This window comes from Myzus persicae, unplaced genomic scaffold (assembly GCF_001856785.1).
Source record: "Myzus persicae strain clone G006 unplaced genomic scaffold, MPER_G0061.0, whole genome shotgun sequence".
Classification (NCBI taxonomy): domain Eukaryota; kingdom Metazoa; phylum Arthropoda; class Insecta; order Hemiptera; family Aphididae; genus Myzus; species Myzus persicae.
The window spans coordinates 337,431-359,136 of record NW_019100914.1 but is presented as its reverse complement, the minus strand read 5'-3'; the positions used below and the strand labels follow the sequence as shown (position 1 = coordinate 359,136).

General features: G+C 31.6%; 1 protein-coding gene across 4 annotated transcripts in view; it reads right to left on the bottom strand.

Moving 5' to 3' along the window:
* The window catches only part of LOC111026800 (uncharacterized protein CG43867), an 89,416-nt gene that overhangs the window by 30,652 nt on the left and 37,058 nt on the right, over positions 1–21,706 (bottom strand). Inside the window, exon 2 of one of the 4 annotated variants that reach the window (XM_022304946.1) lies at positions 15,135–15,352. The exons of the other annotated variants lie outside the window; for them this stretch is intronic. Within the exon in view, the coding sequence (XP_022160638.1) occupies positions 15,135–15,275 (141 nt within the window). The 5' untranslated portion in view covers positions 15,276–15,352. The remainder of the gene's footprint in view (positions 1–15,134; positions 15,353–21,706) is intronic. 4 annotated transcript variants of the gene reach the window in all.

Here is a 21,706-nt window from a genome sequence, read left to right as displayed (position 1 = left end):
TACGAACGGACTATGTCTAAATCGACTGAAAAGTACAATATAAATATTATAAACGCACTGTAAAAATAAATACACTGCAGGCGGACTACGCCATATCGTATAACAATTAAATCCGTCGACTTACCCAAAAACAAACGCAATCGGTTCCCCACTCGACGTGGAAAATATTAATATTACGATGGCGTTTGCACAGAGCGCACCGCTGCCGCCGATGGCGACAGCTTTTCAGAATCCCATTTCGCTCTCATAACGAATAGCTTTTTTCGTTTTAATAAATTACGTTTTAATCATTTTTCCCGTTTTATTTACCCATTTCATTATTTTCCACGAGGGCATATTGTTACGCGAGTGTTGTTGGTTTTTCGCGGCGCCGTTCAATTTTATATGAAAATATATACACTATTACATTTACGATAGCGAGCCGAACATAATATTACAACCGCGGCGAACAGGATACAAAACAATAATAATAATAATAATACCTACTGTGTTAACCCAGCCTGTCATATCTGTTGGGCGCTGCTTTCATACTCTAAATTGATATATACAAGGTTATTTTTTTCCTAGTAAGACTATACACTCATATTTTCTCGGTCGATTTATTTTATCTCTTTTTGGAAGAACAAAAATGTTTTCCAACAGCTTGAAGTATGCACTATTATTCATAATTACAACACTGGGTTTTTGCAAAATTTTTTGGTACATAGGTACTTTTAAACATAATACGTTTTTAGGTTTAATAAATATTTTAAACGGCTACCCACATTTTAAAGTTCATATTCTGCAGGTAGATTAAAACTAGTTTAAATAAAAATGGATACTCGATAGCACTTATACATATTTAATATTATTGAGTAAATATGGTTTATTATTTATTAGCATTTAATGTTTTGATGAGCGGTCAAGCTGATCACAATGGTAGCAAACAATAATACGTCAGGTACTAATCCTACCTTGACACTCTATTTCTATAGACTTATAATTTATAAAATTTTAGTGGTTGACAAAATTGATCAACTCGGGGCACTCTTTTTTAACCAAGGTAATTTTTAGTCAAACTATGACTAATTAAATGAAGCCGCCGTCATATTATTATATTTTAAAATTTATTATAAAGAATAATATTCTGTGGCACCACCGTGAAGATCAATTGGTTACCCAAGGCGTCCAAGGAGCCCATATTGGGAACCACTACAAGATATACTTTACCTAATATTTTCAGAAAAATAAGTATTGCTATAGAGAGTAATAAAGAATATTTTTAATATTTTTGCAAAAATTTAGTTGTATAAAGAAGTTGTTAGTTGTATACAGCATTAGGTACCTATAGGTACATATAGGTACTATTAAAATTGTTATCAAAAATGTTCTTTGATATTAATATTACAATGACCGTTGTCTCACGCTAAGAAATCCCGTGTTAAATATAAAATATTTATTTGTTGTACCAAAAAATTCTCTTTTTGTATTAAACTTCAGTGACATGATGTTGGGCACGTGAACTGACAACGCACAGTGTCGTCAAATATTCCAAACCTCGTCGTACCCATCACCATCGTACAACAAAATATAATATAATATATACATACAAAAAAAAAGGTTTACACATGACAGCGGCTGTGTCGAAGCGTATTTGAAAACGAGTAAAAAAAAAAAAAATAATAATAATAAATCCTCTATACGCAGTTATTACTATTGGATTTTGAAATTGACAAAATACATTTTATGTAATAAATATATATGAACTAAAACCCATTTAAAGAACGTGGATTTTGAAAAATTTGATAATACGAAATTATACAATAATTAATTATTATTATAAGCACGAACATAATGTACTAGAACAATATTTAACAATTGATAGTATCTTCTGAGAACACAAATTACTTATTCTGATAGTTAAAAATACAATATATTAAGTAACCTTTTTTTTGCATCCAATACATAAATTAACATTTTTTCATATAAAAGGGTTTAAACAAATTAATCAAGTGTGAATGAATAATTAAGTTTTAAAAAGATTTTAGCTTAGTTTCGTATAGAATAAAATTAATTTTTAATCAAAATAAAACATTTTCGTAGCTGATTACCAAAGAACACACATAACATATAGTAAATTATTATATTATATGTAAGTACGAGGTATATTATTATAAATAAAATTATAGTAAAGAAGGTAGGTACGTCCTTATAGATAATTTAAGGTTAATACCAAACACAACGGTTCAATTAAAATGTTTCTCTTATACATGCACCTATTGGAGCAATGTATTCATACCTTATTGAATACTCAAGTGACAAACTACCTAAATAAACCAGGGGTAACCAAACGCTGGATACGTACATGGACATTTATTGGAAACGTATTATCATCCAGAATATTAGTATATTACACATATATATTTTAATGTTTCCGTTCCGCCACATAACACCACTCGTCAATCATTTTTACCGTTAAGCAGCTATAGAGACGTATACTTAAAAAAATTTTAAGCTTACTTTTTGAACAAAATATTTGCTGCCGGTCGATCGCTCCCGAAAAAAACTATACCACCCCTGCTGTAAACGATAAAATATTTATATATACCTATATATGGCTATATAGTGTATATATATATATATATATATATTATATAGGTATATATAAATAAGAATAAAACCATATTCTAACGTTATTTATTCTTATCTACTTCTCGGTGAATGTGGACAGACTTACAAATATATATATATAGTTCGGTAATCGAATAGTCAACACCGATTTGTTGATACGCTTCTATAAGAAATTGTCACCGCATTGTAGCGGTTACGATAAAAAAAAAAAACTATCTACATTACACCTTCCAAATTCGTGTGCTTTTCTGAAGAAGAAAAAAATATATAGGACTACCATTATGGGTGAATGGTTTTTTCTTTTCCTTTACGTTTAGCCGGCATGTCTCGAGAGGCCCATTGGTATTTACGAGAACGGGGAGGATTTGAATACGCATTCCAAAAAGCATAACTTATTATTACTGTTACTGGGGAAAAAAATCGGTTGAGCAACCGAAAAAAAAACTTTGTCGCCGAATATTTTGATTATAAACGCAATATCATTTAATATACAATCGCATAAACATAAATGTACGTATATGCGAACGACGGCGACGCATGAGCAAAAAATATTCATTTTTCCCTTTCTTTATGAGACCCGTAAAACCCGTCAACTGCAGACTTAATACTTGGTATAGTTAGATTGATACTTATACGACACAATATGAGGCACGCTCACCACCATGTTTTCTTTTGATAATTTAATATTTATTGATTTATTCAAATTCCGATTTTTGAAGTTTTACTTAAGAACCTTATTAAAAATACTTTTTTACATCATTATTAACTGTATTATCAAGGAGTGTCCCGTGGCACGATACATAATTATTTTTTTCAAATAAAACCAAGTTTTTTTTTTTGTAAATTATGAAACGGATGATTTATTGAACATTTTCATGCGAGTATTCAAATCAAAATTTAAACGAATAGTTTCTGAATTATTCAAACTATTATATTATACAAAGAAAAATATGACTAAAAAATGTTTTACCAAAAATTTGAAATATTGGTTAAAGCATTTATTATATTTAGAAAATGTATATAAATTATAAAATGTTGATAGGATTAATATTAATTACTATGTAATTGTAGAATCACCACATCGAGCCCCCCTCATATCATCTAAACCTGTATTATCATGGACCTATATTATTACAATTAGAACACAAATTCAAATTTCGTTTTAATTACAACAAATGTATGTGTTAGAAAAACATAGTTAATTAAATATAAGTATAAGTTAAAGTAATACCTACTTAAAAATTCCAAAACATCAGAATTTCAATAAATTCATTATTAAAGGAAAGAATATGGGGATGAGCATGCTTGATGAATCACCCCGTATATAATATATTTAAGTATATTCTTAAGCCAATGCGCTTGTCGCATGCTGCATAAGAATATGGCGAACCCGATCGAAAACAAATGCCTTGGCAATTAAAATAATGTTTAAGTAATTTCTCAATGGCGACGTTCCCCTTGGGTAAACTTGTCCAAGAACAACTTTCAAATGGAACATCTATCTGTATAAGTTTTCGATTCTATCTAAAGTTTGCATCGATTATTTAACACAGTAAACCAGCATTGTGTGTGCGTTTACAATATTTACTCATTCATGTACTTCAATCAATGTCAAAATAAATTAATTTTCAAAACTCCAACATCATCAAATATACATTTTTATTTTTTTATACATGTACACCACCGAGTGAGAGAAAAAATACCGGAGTCATAATAGTTTACGCATGTACCACGGACACGAAACGAGTGAATACAAATTAGTAAATTTGTGTAATCGTCTGAAAATTTAATCAAGCACCTAAGCAACATATAATTAAAACACAGGTACCAGCAGTTGTACAATTTAAAAAAAATAGAATAAAAACACATAAAACGTATTTTAATTACAGTTTATGTAGGTGCACGTTGCACGATAAACTTTTATTATGATTACTACATTTAGGAATTAAACGTATTGTAGATAGAGTGTAATGGGTTATTTTACAACGATTTTTTCTACGGTTTTTATTATTTTTTTAACGACACGTAGAGTTCACTTTTGTCATTCGGAAATTATTCTCTATGGATATCACTTATTACCATAATAATACTATTACATTGTGCATAAGTGACAATTGACAGACCTGTTCTGGAAAACGAATGCAAACTAAACTACTAAACCCATTACATAGTCGTAACTGTGACTCTTCAAAGCTAACTTAGTCCAACCAAAATATAATAATACTCACGTCGTACTGCACGATTACAACTGTATTCTGGAACACAATATTTTCAGTGTTCATTGAAATACGTAGGTATATTAAATGTACAGGTTCGTTTCTTTAGTAAGACTAAAATATTTTAAAATTCTTATTAGCCTATTAGTATATAGATACTCGATTGAAATAAAATTGAAGCGAATTACAGAAATCGATAAATTTTCAATCACAATAAAACAAAAATGCATTAGATAAGTAAATTGTTATTCAAACAAATGTTTAGTCTCATTTATAAAAGAACAGCGCTGTATAATGTTAGATTAAGTAAAGAACTGTAGTGCTCAACGAACTGCGAGTCACTAAATAAACTATAAAGTAAAACGCTTTTATAATTCCAGTAATTAAAAATACTTTTCAGTGACCAGAATATTCCTCTGTACAATTTAAAAGAAAAAAACGAATACGTCTTGTACTAGGGTACTTTATCTAAGTATTTAAACAAATTGAAATCTGACCGGCATTTTTTTTGAAACATCAAACACAAAACAACAATAACTAAAATCGATATTTACTGCAATAAATAGTATGCGATCATCACCTCTTGCGAATCGCAGCTAAATTGCCTGCGGCCGTTTTCCGACCGTAATATTATTCCAAATAACCGTTTTCGTCCAAACAAAACGTTTTGTTCGCACGCATGCTCACTCCTCCTCGCACTCTCACTCCCTCTAAAACGAAAAACAAATACGTCCTGTAATAATATTTACAAGACTTGCCACACCTACATCACAGCATACAGCCATCGACGGTTAACAAATGCTGTGTGTTTATGATATATTTCGAATTTCGATTGTTGGATTTTTCCTTTTCGCCGAGTGTAGAGCTTTCGTCTATGTAATAAAAAAAAATTTTAAAAAAAAACAACAATAATAATATATCAACGTCTCCCTTTGTGTAATATATATTTATATATATATATATAAACTAAAGTCCCATTATAGAAGGCGACGCGTTCGCAATAATATCATCAGCTCAGGTGTTTTATTTTGAAAAGCCGCAAAATAATAATAAGAAGAAGAAGATGAAGAAAAAGAGCAACAAAAAGACAAAATATAATACTATATAATAACATACGACTGCACCACAGTCGCGATGACGTATTTCGCCATGACCGTATAATAATAATATTACGGGCGCGGACCGCTGTCGCATCCGAACACATATATTGTACAGTATTATATATATATATCAAATATTTTGTCACACGCGCGCGTTACAGCCGGTACGGCGTTGACGCCATTCCGGTATTTATAGATCCGGACGACACTCAGTAGTATATAGCGATATATATGTATGATATCTACTTCCGGCTAAGTCTAAAACCGACATCACATATTATTCTGGGCGTTAAGTAGTGTAGTTGTACACCAGCAGACTGCAGACGGCGACAGTAATATATTATTTATAAATGCATTACGACCTACTACGACTATTATAGCAAAGACAAATCATAAGGCACTCCCTGAGTGAAAACATAATTTAATATATATTTACCTAGAGCTTACCCGAGGTAGTATAAAAAAAAAATAGTTATGAGTATTTGAAAAAATTATAAATGATGAGTACCTAGATGTTAAAAACATAATTATGCAAAAACAAATTAATCATAAAAATCATTTGGTCAAAAATACGTTGAACATCTTGATCTTGAGTATTACAATACGGTGCCTAAAAGAAATGTTCGCATGAACACCGGTGGAACCGTATATTTTGACTGAGTTAAATTTACCCGTCGAGGGCGAAATTTTAATGGAGGTAAATAATCACAACCTAGTAAAATATCACCGAGGTAAATTATCACGCGTGATACAACGGGGATTATAACAATTTATAAACTCTACAAAATAATTATTGTTAATTGGTAATTTACGTCATATTAGACTAGTATGTTTTTTACTTCAACACTAGTATTTATAATCAATGATGTTTAATACATCATTGTTATTTTGCATTAAATTGTTATAAGATTCAGAATGTTTTGATCAAAAAAGAAATGACAAATATATTGGTCTAGACACCAACGTCGGTGTCATCGCCAACAGTTGAAAATAAAACCTACACAATACAATAATAATAGGTGTGCCTATATACGCGTAAGAACAAAATACTATACTATATTAAAATATTGAACCTATGCCTTTTCTTGAGGAGACTATAGTATAATATTTTATACGAGCTTATTGTATGTGTATAAGTCACAAATTATGTGGATGAACCAAATTTGATGGCATTAATGGGATTTTTAAAGGGGATGAAGAGGGGGAGACAACTTCTTTTGATTTTTGATTAATTTAACAAGCTTTAGAAGGGAATGTCTTGCCTTCACTCGGAGTCCACCACTTCAGTGCGGTAGTCTCACTTTTAACCGAGCTAGTTTTCCGATTACGAATTTCAAACAAATCAGTTAATATTAACATTTTATTAATACTCATTACTGGATAAACTTATTTTTATTATTTTTGGCAGAAATACGTTTATATAATTCTATACAGACGTACAATTATAATTAAATGACAGTTGACATTATCCGTGTTAAACCAACATGGTCTTTGATGTTACTTAATTATTCGTTACTTAGACGGGAAAAAATACTGTACTGCATTAGAGCAAAATGCGTATACACGATATTATAAAGACGTGGCGTAAAAAATGCTGTTGATTTCGTTTCATATTATATATTATTGTGGACTATAACTTGTGTACAAGCTATATTTATGCGTCCATGTTATCACTCACTTGTAATTTACATAAACATTTGTAGTACCGAACAATTATTATTATTTACAATAACAGTTCATTCTATACAAACCTCGTGACTTTAAAATCTTTATGAGAATTTTTATATTTGTCGAAGTGATACAGCTATGTGTGAATATGGCATATGCTAATTGTAATACAGTTATTTTTTATTGTACGAAAGATAATTGATTGAAAAAAAAGACTCATCATATATATTTCAATTCGAAGCATGATAAATAAGATACTAAGCTACTATGAAAAATGTTTTGCGTGAATTTGTCATTTTATTAATTTTACTCAATGGTAGATGCGATCTGGAGTTGACATGCACATTTCGTGAAATAATAAAAAAAAAGGGAGAGAAAAAAACTAGCAAGGTTAGTAATTTCGCAAGTAACCACGAGTTTATACATATATATACCGTTTAAAATATTATTTTATAAATATGTTTCGACATGAACGCGCCTGTAATGCGTTTATAAAGTTTTGCGAATGCTTACATCAAAACGCTGCAGCACCGACACGCGCACAAGTGCTGCAATGTAGACAAACCCAGCTAGGGCTGTGCTGTAATATATTAAATAAACGGACTGCGTTCGACAGTTGTTCGAAATGTCAAAAGTATACGGCACCTATGTAGTGACATCGAAATAAATATGACGATACGGCAGCTGTTGCGAATGAGGATTAGAGGTTAATTTTGCTAATGGCATTGTGTGAGCTCTATAAATCCCATTGCAAGCTGGTAGGCGTCTCGCGATTGAAATCCAAAAGATTTAAGTCCTGCCCGGGTGTGTATGGGTAAGCAAAAAAAGTGTGCGGTTGCTATGGAAATCGCAAAGATCCGGAAAGGTCGGATCAACGCGGATGTATAAAAAGAGTATAAAAGGGTGTTGTGGAAAGAATGGTGTATAACTATATTATTATTATTATAACACTGTGAGCGCTGATGACGGACTCGTGACCTCATAATAATATGTAATAACACGTAGACGCGCGGTGTTCAATGTTCAACAGGTAAGTTTATTTCCAGAATATTCTGAAACCTAGCCTGCATAATATGTCCTGTCGGAGACCGTTGCCAAGAACCCTGAGAAAATTGTTGTTGTAGTAACATACAAAAAAAAAACAAAAACAAAAATTAGGTATAGCCAAGGCACACAATATATAATATATATTTATAATAATAAATGATATACTGTTCGTTTTAGTTTGGCCGGGCTTCAAATGCTAACGACTAAAACGAATTGTGAACCTTCTTTAGGAATAGTGGGACGTCGAGAGTGTAATTTATATAATTTTACGTTCAAACATTTTCTAAGCGAATAGAACACGTGTAAACGCGTAAAAGACGACTATTTTTAATAACCGAATAAACCATATAGACTATAGTTATGTAGGTACTTCATTAAACGAAACTTGATTACACAAAATAATATTAATACACAAAAGTATAACATTTATAAAATCAATGAAAATTATAACTTATAATATGTCAATAGAATATGAAGAAATCAAATAAAAAAGAAAGAAAAAACAATTTTTGTTGGAAGAATTTATGCAAATAGATTACTTTTGGTGATAGGCGAATATTGTTGCAGATTAATTTTATTTGGTATTTTATTTTTATTGGTAAAACAAAGGAAAACTTCTCAATTGATAAACATCACTCAAGAAATTTAAGATGAAACAAAATAAACAACGAGAAAATAATTCTATAATCTTACCGGTGTAGCAAGTATATAGCGTATATTTGTTACAGAAGTTAATTAAAAAAGAACTCGGCGTAGTTTGTGTTTATCGATACAACGGGGCCGTAAATAAACGCGTTGAACGTATTTTTCGTTAAATTTTGTCGCCAGACATAAAAGCTTTTGCAAAACATCCGAGGGCATCCACCCTCCTCTATTGATTCCGAGCCTTTTGTAGATAGGAGATGCAGTCGGGTAGAGGTGGGTTGAAAAAAACACACACACACACACACACACACTCTTAGGTATACCAAGGACAATCTTCTTTTAATCAAGTTTCCGCCCGAATTCAAGCTTTCAATTTCTGCACCATCCTTTAACAAACGAAAACGTTCTCTATATAAACTCAGAAATAATAAACAAATAAAATGCCTGCAAATAAATGAGCATTAAAAAAAAATTGAACTTGTGACGAAGACGGGAAAAAGAAAAAGCATGATAAATTATCATAAGCGTAACTTGGTAGAGATTGGGGTGTGGGCTAAGCCTCCCAAAATATTTTCACGACATCACCAAATAAACCGATTGGATAATAATGTTTAAGAAAACCATTCGGCGAAAAATTAGTAAAAGACGACGACTATGCTGAATGTGTAAGTACTGTTTCGTACATTTGGCTATCCTTAATATTGAAAGAGATGATATCAATTTATTAAAAATAAATTTAAAAGACAAATAATTTAATTTGTTAATAAATACAAATAACAAAATATTAATGTAGACTCATATCTATAAGCAACTTATGATACTAACTCAGTAGAGGATATATAGGGCGTAGGGAAAATGTTCACACAGATAATTATGTCCCATAATAGTTGAAACTATGATGGTGATAAGTTGGAAGTACCTATATAGTATATAGTTTATACATTTATTACAATGCGCCAGGTCGTTGTCATTATTCGTACATCAAAAACATTAATTTATCAAAGCTCGAGTCCGATTGCAACCGATATTTTATTCACCGTGTACAGTGCAAGTACGCAAGAGACGACAAAACAACGAACAAGAACTTTACAGATCGTAACAGTTTTGACATTTGTTATCCCATAAATCGTACACATCAGTGTCATCGACTTAAGATAACGCTACCGTAAAATAAAATTGTGATAAAATATCCAACATACAAACAAAGGAAAATTCTAAACGAAATACGCTTGCAAGATTATGTATATTTTATCTAGCCTTTCGTTTATAACAATTCGTTATTAAAGTGATAATAAGCGATGGTTTTTTTTATCATTCTACTAAAGTCTTATTATCATTAATACGAGACAAATTGTGTGTACATCAATGTATATTATACATCGTATAAGGAACAAAGTACAAAGTACAAGTAATTAGGTGTACCTTATGCGGCGAAAAAATAAAATAATAATTGATACAGCGAAAAAATGTTACCAACAACAATAAATAATATTACACTATCATTTTTCTTTTAATTTCTCTAAATAAAACATTTCACTCCTATGTAAGACGCTTATGAACAAAAAGCAATTAAATATTATTTCTGTATAATGCACGCCGGCTACAATCGATCAAATTCAAACACGTATATAACTACCCATATATGGAAGCCGTATGATATGCATTTCCTCCGATTCGTGAGCCGGAAAACGTTACAATCAACGAGTTGTATTTCACAAAATGCGTTTATGAAAATTACATCGCTACTTATAAACCATTTCCGACACATGCAACCTAGATGACATACCAAACTAAATTACACATTGATCATTCTGCGCGTTAATTCAATCACTCTCACTCACCCACAGACGCAAGACCACTCGAATCAGTCAAAACAAAATGTTACCAGTGTGCAAATAGCCTGAAATGCCACCCCACAGAAAGTGTTGTGAGGGATGGCACTATCTAGGGTTGGGGACTGCACGGAAATGGAAAAACAACACTCAAATTATATATAAACATATTATACGTATATAGATATATATATATACGAGTTCATCACCCGTCCCCGTAGGAACAATCAGTCATAACGACCATCATTGAACAATGGCACATTTAACGATATATAATATACACTTGTACAATATACAAACGTTTTATTATTTCATGCCGAATACGTATCGTTTCTCGGAAATAACAATGCATCGAGAAAACTTGTAAGTTCGCAACTATCTATTAAAATGTATTCTGATGGCGATTGTAACATTTACTCTGTTGAAAAGCAGCATTTCAAAATGGTTAGTTTACCACTAAGTTGTAATGTATAATGTTTATGTATATTATAGGTATACATATTAATATATATTATCACATAAAATTGAATATGCAGCGATACAGCATGGATTACACCCGAGTTTTTAATAGTGTTCTCGATTCGTCCGAAACAAACTTTGAAACATAAACTCACGAACAAGTAATTAAATTTATTCTTTTGTGCGAAAACCATCGACAACGAATTGATACCATCCGCCTATCGACGTGTAACGACTTCACAAAATTATGATTCCTTTTGTCTACCGCCCCAAGAGAGGGATGATAGCAGGCTTTCACGATGTGCGTGTGTGTTACATATATATATATATATGGTCATGTAACACGGAAAATCCGAAATTCACTCGGCACATCCAATATAATATCAGTTCCTCTCTTCCTATCCTTTCTCTTCTCACCCTGCTCGTACCCTTCCGTCTTATCCGCTCATCCGCTCCCTCCCCGATAAAAGCTCTACGTTTATTGTGCGCGTGTGGAAAACAAAAGCTATCGTACGAGCGCCACTACCTACCGTCCTCCCTATGTCAATACGCAATGCGATGGGGATTATTTATATCCCGTGTAAAACACGACTTTCCTTCTAAGGGATTATTGCTATTGTGGCGAAGCAATACGACGAACAGAAAAAAAATAATAACAAGTATATACATATATAGGTATACGTATGAATGTAAATATAAATCATACACAGTGACGATTTCAGTGTGTAAATCAAGTGGCGTGCAATTATAGTTAAGGGTCCTCCATACCCGTAGTAATGTACGAAACCCACGGAAGAAACGCTTGCATGCTGAACAACTATATATAGGTACCAGAAATAGTTCTTTCAATTGCACCTCTCGTGAGGAAAATGTATTTAAAAACGCATATTCAAATATACACTTATGAATAATAGGTACCTATACCTAGGTCAATTTGCTTTATAATAGAAAAATAAATTATGATTAATAATATATAACATGCACTGTTTTACCTAATATAATTATTCTTAGTTAAAATATAGCATCAGCCAAATATACACGATTTTAGGCGCTATAAGTACCTATATAATATAAATTATTTAATACAATATTTTCGATTAGGATTTCATTTCTCACTATTTATATTAATTTACCTCTCATTAAAATTATAATTTATACTCGCGTTTTAGGAATTATTACATGAATCAACGGATAAGATGATGTGTATTATAAAGGTATTATTTACACTATTATAGTATACCCGTTTATTTTATAAGACTCCTATTTATCATATTTATCGCAGTGACACACAAAAGTTCCTCCACACAATGTAAATAATTATTACATTATATCGACACATGTTATAATATTTCATTTAATATACCTCTCCAAACATAAAATAAAATTCAAGAGTTACTTGACTAGGTATTTAAAAGGTCAAATGTATAATATATTAATAATAATTTTAATATTTACAAACTTCAGAAAATTATAAATAAATCATTATGTAGTTATTCAGTTATCATGCGCCTGTATTTTGAAGATAAGTACAATTAAATTAATAGACTTTTACGTGAACACTAATGTTTGTGCTTGCTCTTATAATTTTATTTTTTGAGCAATGGCACACAGAGAAAACAAACAAAAATAATGGCTCGGCGACACGGTTACTAAGACGTGCCAGAATATATACATAGCCGTATTGCGTTTTATATTCTTCAAAATATAATATTATTTAGGTTATATAAATTTTTAATTTGATCATTTCTTAAAATTTGCAGATTTTTATGACGGCAGTTATTATTTAAGATTTGCATGTTTATTATATTTAACGCCCAAACTTTGAGCTGTAATTTTCGATTATCGCTGTAAAAAAAAAAATAAAACAAAAAACGAATTACACGAAGTTTATCGGTATAATATATGGCAGGATTAAGAATAAAACGATGTCACAAGATTTGATGATTAAAAATACAGCATCGTATCTACCATGGAAAGTTTACGACGAAATACTGGATTATAATAATACTCATAATATGGTCGCAGTTTGGTTTTGAAGTACCCGTCATCGCCCCATACACGCGCGGGGGGGGGCGATCCTTCATTTTATTTTTATTTTTTTGCTACTCCCGTCGAAAACTTTTGCGAACTTTATCGTTCGAAAAGTTTCACAAACGTGAACACCTTTAAGGGGAGACGCGACGCCGACAGACGGCACAGACGCAATACACGGCTTATGAGTAAATATAATTTAATATGCCATCGAGTGGTGTTCAAAATTGACACGTATACATATAATATATACATTATAATATTATGTGATGAATGTATTATATAGACGATGGCAGTGGAGATACCTGAAGTGTACTAATAATATCATGTGGGCGTGGAAGAGAAGGCTGAACGAAATGTATTATACTGGGTGAGGCAGTGAAACGGACGATTTTAAAAATAAGTTCATTAGTTCTTCATAATAGTTTAAAAACAATATATAGTTTAGTACCTAATCATGGAACATTAGAGTGGTACAAAACGCATGCTTTAACGATAAACTAACCAAAAAACCAAATCCGAGAAGAAATCTCTAGTTAAGTGATAAACCATGAAAGTGGAAGACAAACGTGGAAGATGTGATTAAGACGAGATTGCGGCAATCAAGATAATTTTTTTTTAATATAAAAAGGATGTATATAGTAAGTATAGGTATACACTATACTTCATTCTAATAATTTGATTTTGTTTTTTATTTTAAGATATAACTTTTGAAAATCGGCAGTTTTTGGTGTCTCTTTCCGTATACGGTGAGTTCCACCATGACACTAAGGTTATTATTTCAGGAAACACAAACTAATTTTACACTTTATGATTTTTTTAGTTCTTTACTGTTTTGAATTACAATATACATTTTGAATTTCGTATTCTGGAGCAGAAATTATTCAGAGTATCTCGATCTTCCAAAAATAAATTTCGGACAAGTAGTTCTTACAGTTTAGACGATAGTTGTATAGGCCAACATTTTGAGAGTACCAATATTAACCATTACACTTCGCTCCGATGTTCGAAACTTTAAATACTTATAAGTTTTAACTCAGAAACTACTAGTCCAAAATTTGTATGTACTCAGAAATATTATAGGTTCTGGAATAAGAAATTTAAAATACATGTTATCATAAACAAAAATAGTAAAAATTGTTCAGTGTTTTTGAAATAATGAGCTTCTTAAGTTAAATGGATCACCCGATATATATATATATACAAACGAACATTATTAAAACATTCAGTTCGTGTACTATTTATATTTTGTCCTCCGAAAGCTGTACAAAGCTGCTGCTGCAGCAGTACTCTCAACCGAACAACGCTGCCTTCGCCCTAGTCCCCTCCGGAAGTGTACTCGACGGGTATTGGTGGTTTTTGTTTGCCAGCACTCTCCGTAGCTGGTTTTCGATTCCGGTCGGTCGGTTACGATAACAACAACAATACATGTTTATGAGGGGGTGGTGGGGATGGAGAAAACCGCAAGAACTCACAACTGTCCAAAAAGTCAACGACGACGCGTCCGCCACGGGGTCTCCTCTTACCTTAAGAAACAGCAGTTGGTCTTCTGCGGTCGACGCATCGTGTTCGGCAGCTGCAGCGACTGTGGACACGGCTACTGTGCCGCTGCAGCTTCCGCTATCGTCGTCCGTGACGTTTGCACTCGACATCGCACTAACAATCATCACCACCGGCAGCACCGCCGCGAGGCCACGCAGTCCGTCGTCGACATTTCGGTGACGGCGGCTGCGGCACAACGGTTCTTTAAAACGCATGTACAATACGACAATATATAAAAATATTAGTTTTCACCGATCAAGAGGAACTAAATTACTATATAAGCTATTATTAAAATGTTTATACACTCTCAGACGAACGACCTTTGCCAAGATGCTTCATGCCATTAATATTTTATAGAAGAGCGGCTTGGATATTTGTATATATATATGAGCGGTTATATCATGGTAAACATTAAACGTCACGAATAATTATTAAACAAAAAAACGCTAAGTTGCAACAAAAAGATAAAAAAATGTTAAAAAAGAAGCAAAGTAAGTATACGTCGCTGAAGCGCAGCTGGTCGAATAATAAACTACACGAAATTAGTTTAAATTATTCATTTATAAGTGTATGGAGTTTCCACTGAATGACCGCAAATTACTTTTTTTTTCAAATATTAGAACGAAAGTTTATTATATTATATATACTCAAACAGTTTAAAAAAAATGTATATATATAAATAAAAAAAACAACGTACAGTACATGCTAGGTATACATAGTTAATGAAAATAACACAAACACAACATCAACATATTTATGTTGTAAAATGTTTGATCCCCATCGTTAATATAACGCATAAAAATATACCAGTATTAAGTTCCAGCTTACTAACATTTTGAAGCTATAAAATATGTTACATGCGCCTAAACACAATACATCGTAGTTATACACATAGTAGGTATACATTTATTTATACAACATGTATATAAAAGAAATCTCTTTAACACAATAAAAAATGGACATGAGTACTGTACCAATATTTGTTTTCTATTTATTCCACATAAAACAATACACACGATGAATTTGAAAAAGTTTTTTAGCATCCTAAAAGAAACATACAACAAACCATGTCATAAAATATTTCGCAAGATAAATAATCCAAAGATTTACGGATTTGAGAAATGATTCTGTGAGAAAAATTACAAAAAGACGTGGCCGAAAGAAAACACACATATAGGTACCTATCTCAAGTTTATCTTAACCTTTTTTTCACAGAAGGTTTAAAAAGTTTATCATGCACTCAATAATACAAGAAAAATAAATAACGTCAACAGCCAATATTGATAATCGATTGTGAGTTGCAATTTATAGAAGTAAAATGTCTATATAATATACTGGCAAGTTTCAAACTTTTACATCTAAAAGATTTTATTAATCTAATTTTGACATTTAAATGTAAAAAAGGGACTTTGAAAATAATTTAAAAAACCCACAATATTGCTATATTAATTAAAACCATTATTCACCAAAAGAGTAAAAAAGTTATGTGCACATACAACATATTTGTAATACTACCTTGACATGCATAATTGATCGACTCGATTTTAGTTAAAGCACCAATCAATTTGGACGAATTTCACTATAGGGCTAGGTATTGTCATATTTCTGTGTTCCTGACAGTCATAAAACATTTGAATATATTACATTATTATGTCATACCTGGCAGATAAAAATTAATATTTTAACAACGATTAAAAACGTTTAAATAGAATACAAAAACATAAATTTGTTGGATTATTATTTATTTATCAAAATGATGTTTTTTATTTGACCCATAAAAAGAAAGAAATACATTTTATAACATAACATTTTGTATACATAAAACGAGCTATCAGTATATAACGTGTGCGTGTACAAAAACTTAAGTTTGGCATTTAACATTTGTACCTATTTTAATTGACATTTCCGTAGTAAAGGAACAATAGTCAGACACGTAGAGGACGATAAAAAAAAATAACACTAAATTATTAGCAGAGTTAACTTCGCAAGTAATATTCAAAACAAATTACAGCTGTTTGCGTTGAATTTCAAATTAGGTAGATACTATAATTATAAGAACGCAATGATGATTATAGAGAACACGATGGGAGGATTTAACAATACGTACAGTAATTGTGTTTTCTTAAAAAAAAAAAAAAAATGAAAAAGAGCAGGCAGCGGAAAATCTTGTTTAAGGGACATTAGTCCAAGGTGTCACCCTCGCCGATTCACCACAACCAACCCCGTCATTTATATATAGATATATACAGAGAAAGAGGGAAACGAAAAGAGGAAAAATGTTCGGTTCGTTTCTCCGATTGTTTTTCACGTCACGACCGGAGAAAGGGAAGAGTAGACACGGAGGCGAAATATGGTGTCCGTTCAAAGTGGATTACTGCACCGCATCGACCAATTTCGCTGTCTATTTATCAAACAGCTGGTCCTCCTGCATTTATATATATATATATATAATACACATTCACTGTGCCCAGGACGTCGATGCGACGGTAGAATACTATAATGAAACGAGGGGTAGTTTTCCGGTGTTTTTTAATCCTCTCACAGATACGTGCGTGTATCTATATATATAATATACACACACACTCAAACAAACAAACATATTGAGTTTGTATGTGTAAATACGCACGTATAGGTAGAAATCGAAGTATACGGTGTGTATGAACACATACCCTTTCGGAATGCAATCCTGGCACATACGCATGCTATATATATATACTCATATACACAGGACGATATTTCGAGAGGAGTTGTACACGGGCACGCGGGACACGGAATCCTCTTTCGCGGCTTAGCGCCTTTTATTAAGTAAACTGCCCCCTGCAACGGCCTGGCAGTACTGCTACTGCGGGGTGGAAGTACACGGACTTGAGCAGTGCGCGAAGCAGCTATAGCGGATAGATACATACGGAAAGGTCGCAACGTGTTGTTTGCCAAACGCCAAGTGTTCGCACGTGGACCGCATACAAATTAGGACTTTTGCAACAGTCCCGCGCTGCCAATGTCCCGACCTCGACGCAAAAGTACACAGGATGGGATTGGGGGGGGTAGGCGTGGCGGACGAATAAGGGATGAAATGACCGTCGCGTGTGGGACGTGCGTTAAGCTCATTGAAAACGGACACGGACCTCCGCCAGACCGTCAGCGTGCGGGCGACCTGCAACGCGTCTTAAATGAAACCCGCGGTAAACACGGTGATAATGATATTAACCACCGAAATTGAACGACCGTTACCCGCAACAGTGACGATGTGCGCGGATCGTATACCGTTCCAATTAAAAGAAGGTCGTAACCTACCTCGCATAAAGTGCAGCAGCACTACACGCCCGCAACTATATAGACCCTATACAATATTATGCTACTATATAATATAATACATACTACACAATTCAAGTAGGTATGGTTCACTTTTATACTATGTTTGCTGAAGGTACTCCACAAACAGCGCGTCATGTTTGAACATTTTAAGAGTAAGGTATACACAAAACTCGTTGCAGGCTTGCGATACGCGTTTTTCTTTGTTTTTCACTCAATTATATACAACTAGGTAGTAGATATATATAAATTCACTTCACAACGCGTACGGGTAAACATTATAACTTGCAAACTCATAATTATAATGTGTACAATACTTAATTTATAATTTTTTACATTCATTATAACTGTCGGAAATTAGTGCATCTGCGACAAGAGCAATATCCAAGTTACCGGAACTTTAAACATTTAAATTTTAACCGAATAGACTTTGACATTAAAGGAAAAAAATAATGATGTGTCAACAGCGAAAAAAATAAAATCCATTACCTCATTTTAAAATATCACATATTATCAATGTAAAATTATTGAAATAGAAGTTTGACATGTAAATATATAAAACAATTACCTATGATGGGTGAACCGTAAACATATTAAAATAGTATATACAAGAAGAATAATAAAAAATAAACATCTATGTATGTAATAAGCTATAGATATACAAATCAGTATGTAATAATACGTGATTATCAGATATACGTAAATTACCATACAAAATTGCACACATTTTAAAACAACCACAATTCATTAAAACATTTTTTAACAATAATAGGTTACAATGATGGTTTGAAAATATTTGTTCTGACCTGACGACAAACTCTAAAACATAACAAATTCCCATCAAATTCCTATCTTCGATCAATATGAAACACACGCTTCTGCTAAATAAGATAAAAATTCAAAAACACAAAGTTAAATTATATTATCTAGATCTACTATTTTACTCCATATTTTTTGTTAATTCAAAATTTCACCACATTCATAACGTTGCTTTTATGATACCGATATTGTACATATATACAGAACAGTATACAGTACCTTTAGCTGTAATGTATAGTCATTATTATTATTATTATTATTGTAGTAATAATAGTTAATTACATTTTCAAACGAATAACACACGGGAGCAGGTGAATTGCCTATACGACACGCCGCGGAATACCAGCCAACCCACAGTATCAACGGCTACAAAGTTCCACATTCATATAAATTCCCCACCCTATATAGTATATACCCTCCAATATATCCACTACCACGTACTGGTCTAAAACTACCGATTTTATCAACTCACAATATGAACATTTTTGTCACGTCATAAACATTTTGGTTGGTCTCTACTACAACATCGCACACCAGTATTTCTCCATAGCCCTTGATAATAAATTATTACACAGATATTAAAATGACACTAAATAAATTATATTATTGGTATAATGCTGAAAACTTGAAACAATATTTTTTATATTTATTAAGATCAATTATGACAAAAAGTTTGTTTGTTCATAAATTAGGTTTATTTTAATTGTTAACACTACATTAATAAAAATAACTGACATTTAAATAATTAGACAGTTAGAGGATAAAAATCAAATTTGATTGAACTACGTATACAAAATAATATGTCGTAGACATTTACACATTGAAAAAAAAAAAAGAAACGTGGAGCTAAAAGTATTGAATAACCATAATTATATAATAAATCAATTGTTAATTTGAAAAAAAATATAAAACTACAATCATATACCCTTAAAATCAATTTATAAAATTTCAACGTTAACTTATTTTTTTCAAAAAAAAAAAAATGTTCAATTAAACATAGCCATCCTAAATCTAATACTAATTTGAATTTCTTATGAGAAAAATAGTTCTGAGCATTTAAAAATGATATTTATATATCAAAGTACTGTCATTAACAATATTGTTATTAATTGACAGTACATATGCAATACATTACAAATATATAAATACACACAATATACATATGTATAATACAAACAATTATACACGTATTACCAAGTTGAAGAATTCACTTTTTCTCTGTCAACCATTTACGATTTTTAAGATTTAAAGTTTTAGTATCAGATGTGTGTACCAACTCACTTATAGTATATGCCACGCTAGGGTTATTTACACTACACACAGTCGTTGTAGGAAATTCAATACATCCGACAACGTTAATTAAACTCGAAAAACTGTAAAAAAATTTACAGCGCAAACTTTAACCAGTGTAGAAAAACCCTTTAGGTTCTTTAGGTAATAAACCCCCCTACGACAGTATAACCATAAATCAATGCATCCCCTAGAAACTCGTATAAAGACCCTAAGGCTAACCCAGTGAAAGGATACTTTTATCATCCTATTATCTCCAGAAGTTCTTTTAGTTATTTAAAAAAAGATCCAAAAAAGATTATATAAAATAAAAATAAATAATCTAAGTATAAAATATTACATATTTTAGTACTAAACAAGCATAATGTACATAAAATGTACAAACTACACACAAAATCATTATTTATTATACAAATCATTAACTTATTCATCATAATGAACAATAGTGTTTATGAATAAATACAAATAAATGTGGAACGCATATAATATACAATGTTTATTTCCATCGAGTAATCGATTTGAAACTTGAGAAGTTGATGTACAATGTACACTCACAAGAAATGTTATGTTACTGAACTAAAAATGTTTACAATACAATGAAACATAATATTAGCTCCGCCGTTCCAATTTATATGAAACTTGAATTTTTTATCATTTCACATTTGTATTTATAACTACATTAAATACAGCAATTAAACAGTACTTTAATTTATAATATAACCTAAGATATTTTCGATTGCATCAAAACCAAGAACTATACAACAACAAATTAGTAATAATGTATTATTTATCTTGAATTTGAAAAAAATAGCATGTAAGATATTATCATACAAACTTTTTCAAGAATAAGTAAAAAAATATAATAAAATAAAAAAAGGATTGAACAAAATTTAATTTAATCATTTGTTACCGGTGAATTCGAATTTGAGGTGACTTAGTTAATTTTCTGACGCATGTCCAATGTACATACATTATGCTTAATAATAATTAAAGTAGGTATATTATATTTTAGTTCAATTAAATTCACTGCACTAAAGCTTCAATCTGTTACTTAATGTGATATGTTATGTGTACCCAATACACATGTAAAGTACAAATGACCTACTGTCAAACGTACTTTATCGTTATTGTTTGT